Genomic DNA, 4802 nt, shown 5'->3' with positions numbered 1-4802 from the left:
TAAAATTAATTAAATATTAATAATATTTATCGTCATCAATTTAATTCGATTTTAAGCGATTATGCTCAAATCAAACATTATCAAATTTGATGAATTTAATTCAGATGAAGTCTTAGAGTAAAAATCTAAATTAATTTAATTCTTAAATTTACCCATTAATGCAAATCAATCAAGACTCCTTTAATTTGTAATCAATTCTTAACATAAAAAGTCTACTCTTAAAATGCATTCTAGAGTCTTAAAAGAAAAAGGGTGAAGTTCTAAATTTTTAAAGATAACTGTTAAAAAATATTCCTATTCAGTAACCTGTCTTCTTACAATTACAATTATATTTTTGGGAATATCCGGTCCAAGAAAAGTACAAGTAATTAAATTTATTTAACAATTAAGACTTTTCACTAACATGGTAATTTAATAGAATGTGTTTGAATTTGATTAACAAAAGACACGGAGATGAGTTGTGAAAAAGAATAAAAGAAAAAGAAGGAAAACAGCATATACGACAAGTTTCACCTTACAGTGTTTTACTTAAAAAGACTTGTCTTCTTTCCTTTTTCTAGCAAATATTCCTGTGAATTTGAATGCGTCTAACGGCGATGACTGTAATTCGAGTCACCTAGTTGTGGTAGCTTTTTTTTTTGGTTAATGGAGCAATTTGATATTTAAATATATGAACATTTATTAATTTATTCATGGAATTTTTAAAAAAAAATTAGAATCATGTTTCATTATTAAGTTTTATGAAATTATTTTATCATTAAATACTTTTAAAGATTAATATAAAATAAACCATGAATTGTTTTATTATTAAGTTATAATATTAGCACTAAATTATTTATTTTATATAAAAGAATTACCTATATAAAATTGAGAATTTATTTTTTGGGACAAAATTAGCATGTTGTTGAATTTCATTTAGCCACAGAGTGAGAAAGAGGAAAAAAACTCAAAAAATGAGAACAAAGAGACGTTACATGGGCTACCCGCCACTTTATTAGAACAGTTGAACTAAGCGGTCCAGTCTTACCATAATAAACACAAATCCATAACACAATAATCAAAATCAACAATCAACACAAATCGTTTCACCATTCCAAACGTCACAAAAATTAAGAACCTGCAAAATATCACTCTCTTTTCCAACAAGCGCACTCTTTCGAAAAAATCAAATTATTTTACTATATTTTATCTCGCTTTGGGCTGGGCTTTGCAGCCGGTGGTGACTGCTCCGAACAATGGGCTGCAACACCTCAAGGCTTGACCGGCTACCGGCGGTGGCGCTGTGCCGTGACCGTTGCAAATTCTTGGACGAAGCGCTTCGCCAAAGCTACGCCCTCGCCGACGCACACGTGGCACACATGGAGGCGCTCAGAAAGCTTGGCCCCGCTCTCCTCTGTTTCTTCGACGGTTTAGACGATTCCGGCGAAACGAATGTCCCAAATAAAACAAAGGTTTCTGTCGTGAAATCTGAACCACAGCCTCGTTCTCCTTCTTCCCTCAGTTCAGACTCAGATGACACGCACGGTCACGTCCTTTTGCATTCTGAATCAGAAGCCGAAGAAGCGGAGAAACAAGAGTTCCAATCGTTCACACACGCTCGTTATGATTACGCTCCGTTTTCCCCTCCTCGCTCCGGCGGCTACTTCGGCTCGAAGCCGCCGTCGCCGCCTCCGCCGCCTAGCGGCTCGGCCTGGGACTTCCTTAACTTCTTTGAGCCGTACGAGAAGTACCACGTGCCGTACATTCCAAGCGGAGGTGACGCTGACGCGGCGGAGAAGGAGAAAGGGAAGGTTGTGAAACGTGACGTGTACAAATTGAAGGCAGAAAATGGAGAAGCGAGGGAGAAGAAGAAGAATGGTGATTCGAAGGAAAAGAAAGTGGTTTTAGAGAAAGAGGAAGTGGTTTTAGTTTCAGAACAGTGTAGTGACTCTGCGAAAGTGAAATCGGGGAAAGGTTTTTCCGAGGCCGTGAAAGAGATTCAGGTTCTGTTTGAGAGAGCTTCGGAGTCAGGGAACCCGATTTTGGAATTGTTGGACGTTGGGAAACTTCGTTATCATCGAAAATTTGATCTCAATCCGGGTAAGCATGATGGTGCATGCATTTTTTTTTTTGCACTTTTGTTGTTTTTTTTAATTTTGTTGTATTTGGTGTTGGTTAAACTTAAACTAACGAACAAGTGAGAGGTTTTTGGGATCAGTTTCGTGCAAGATGATGCATGTGTTTACTCCTTCAAGTCCTCTTGGAGCTAAATGCATGGAATCCCAATTGCTTGGACGGGGAATGGGATCTGAGAGTGAAGGAGTTTGTAGAGACAAGGGTCTCGGTTACGGAAATCTCTCTTCTACTCTGAAGAAACTATGTTTGTGGGAGAGGAAGCTGTATCATGAAGTCAAGGTATAAACTCGTTTTTTTCTTTTCTTTTTACTTTGCTTACTTGTAAAAACGGTGATAAATTTCTAAGAAGGGTGCAATTAATTTATTTTCTTTTCTAATCATTGTTTGTTTAGTGATATGTTTATCAAATCAAATACAAATCGTTACTTTCTCCTGTGAAATTTAGCAAACAAAATGTGTCATTTGTGGGTCGAAGATCTCATTCATTATCTTTCATATTTTTTCTCAGGCCGAGGAGAAATTGCGCATGCTTCATCAGAAGAAGTGTAAGCAGTTGAGACGTATGAAACAAAAGGATGCCGATTCACAGAAAATTGATTCTGTTCAAACTTTCATTGGGATTTTAGCTACAAAAATGAAAATTTCTATCCAAGTAGTTGACAAGATATCAATTACAATTAGTAAGTTGAGGGAAGAGGAGTTGTGGCCGCAGATAAACCGGTTTATTCTCACGTAAGTCATCACTAAAGTTTCTTGTAACTAAATCCGTGCTAAATTGTTTTAACCTCTTTAGTTTTCACTTGGCAGAGGCATCATATGCCCCATAAGCGCAATAGTATATGTTTTTCTATAACTCACAATTTTTGAGAAGTTAATAGATAAGAATTAGTATTTTTCACTCTTGATGGCCTTTATCTTGCTTTTTAGAATGTAGGGATCAGTTTTTATAATCTTATACTATGCCAACAACCATTGCAGTAATGATTAGTATGAGCGAGAAAACAATGACATCCTAATAACTAGATAATAAATAAATTAAGAAAAAATAAGCGTATCTGCGCATGTACTCTTCTGGCAAACTAATTCAGGGGAACCTGTTGAGTGACTTCTTTATTTTTAAGTTTATATATTTATATAATGTGTTTTGAAAGTTGTATTGAACATTAACGCATCTATATTTTGGTCCTTGTAGTCATGTAAAAGATTGTTATTCTCTTTTCATTCTTATCCCCTTGATAATGACTGTTCATGTATGGAAAAGGTTTCTAGGAATGTGGAGAGATATGCAAGAATGTTACAAATGTCAATATCAGCAAATTGTTGAAGCCAAAACTTTAGACGCCTCATCCTTAAACAGAAAGCATGGCAATGATCATATTGATGCAACAATGAAGCTCAAATCTGAGATACAGAAATGGAACTTGAGCTTCTTAGATTGGATTCAAGCACAGAAGTCTCATGTGAAATCCTTGAATGGTTGGTTAGTAAGATGTCTATTATATGAACCTGAAGAAGTACCCGATGACTCAACTCCATTCTCACCCAGTAAGATTGGAGCACCACCTGTGTTTGTCATCTGTAACAAATGGTCAAGGGCAGTAGATAATCTCTCAGAGAAGAATGTAATTGAAGCCGTAAATGGGTTTATGCTCAGACTGAATGAGCTCTTGGAAAAACATATTTTGGACCTTCAACAAAAACTAACATTGGACAAAGAATTGGAGAAAAAGGTGAAAATGTTGGACAGAGAGGAGCAAAAGATGCACAAAGTGGTGCGGGCTAGAGAGAAAAAAATGGTTCCAGTTGGTAGAGAAGATTTTGATGCACTGTTACGAGGGGATGCTGTGCATCATGCTGATATTGTTGATACTACTGACCTACAATCAGGTTTGAAGCAGATCTTTGGTGCCATGGAGAGGTTCTCTGACACCACTGCTCGCTTATATGAAGAACTTTGCCAACAAATTAAGCAAGACGGCCATGTTTTGGGAGAATCCAAAAAAAATAACTAGCTTCGGACCTAATCTTGTAGGATTGATGATGTTATCTCAATTTTCTGAACCTAATCTTTTTGTACACAGTATCTCATAAATTTTGTTGGGAGGAAAACATTTTTTCACTTGATCTGTTTGTTAATAATGTTGTTAATAATGAAATTCCGATGGCAAAACGAGGTCAACTCGTTTAGTTTCTCTTAACCTATCAACTTCTGAGTAATTTTTTTCACAGCCCCCATTTTTACTTTTGAGACCCCACTTCATTTTTTTTATATTTTTCCAAAAAAAAAAGTATTTATCATTTTTAGCTATAAATTTACTACTGATGCAGAAACAAAATTTAGAATGGCTCCTTGGAAAGCCATGAAATTTCAAACTTTAGTTTCTGAATTACACTCTTAGAATCTTGAAACTTTAAACACTTGGAAACCGTTCCTTTGTTTTTTCCACTGCCTGATCGAGTCGTCGCTTTGGTGGTTTTGTTTTTTTCCAGAACGTGAATAATTGCCCCCCCCCACCCCCCATATTTGTCGTTCTGTTTCTGTGGCTGCTGAGTTTTTCTTCTGGTCCCAACCCTCTTTTATCAACTTGTTTCAACCTCACTATGAACCGATAACTCTTACTTTAAGTAGAAGTGTGCACACCCTTCTTTAAACTCTCTCTGTACTCTTTATTTTGCTTCATGTGCCT

At 36.3% G+C, this 4802-nt stretch overlaps 1 protein-coding gene across 1 annotated transcript; it reads left to right on the top strand.

The window, feature by feature from the left end:
* Nucleotides 1-926: 926 nt before the first annotated feature.
* LOC137821462 (protein ALTERED PHOSPHATE STARVATION RESPONSE 1-like) lies at nucleotides 927-4321 on the top strand. Its single transcript, XM_068626070.1, has 4 exons — nucleotides 927-2079; nucleotides 2198-2394; nucleotides 2624-2847; nucleotides 3377-4321. Exons 1-4 carry the CDS (start codon nucleotides 1236-1238, stop codon nucleotides 4125-4127), a joined length of 2016 nt encoding a protein of 671 aa, XP_068482171.1. The 5' UTR covers nucleotides 927-1235; the 3' UTR covers nucleotides 4128-4321.
* Nucleotides 4322-4802: the final 481 nt, after the last annotated feature.

The sequence above is a fragment of the Phaseolus vulgaris genome, chromosome 9, assembly GCF_000499845.2.
Source record: "Phaseolus vulgaris cultivar G19833 chromosome 9, P. vulgaris v2.0, whole genome shotgun sequence".
NCBI classification, from domain to species: Eukaryota; Viridiplantae; Streptophyta; class Magnoliopsida; order Fabales; family Fabaceae; genus Phaseolus; species Phaseolus vulgaris.
This window is presented reverse-complemented; position numbering and strand designations above follow the sequence as displayed.

Excerpts from the sequence above, each read along its gene's own strand:
- LOC137821462 (XM_068626070.1), top strand. The coding sequence starts at position 1,236 with ATGGGCTGCAACACCTCAAGGCTTGACCGGCTACCGGCGGTGGCGCTG. Across the intron at positions 2,080-2,197 it reads AAAATTTGATCTCAATCCGG|TTTCGTGCAAGATGATGCAT; the intron begins GTAAGCATGATG and ends TTTTGGGATCAG. Across the intron at positions 2,395-2,623 it reads AGCTGTATCATGAAGTCAAG|GCCGAGGAGAAATTGCGCAT; the intron begins GTATAAACTCGT and ends ATTTTTTCTCAG.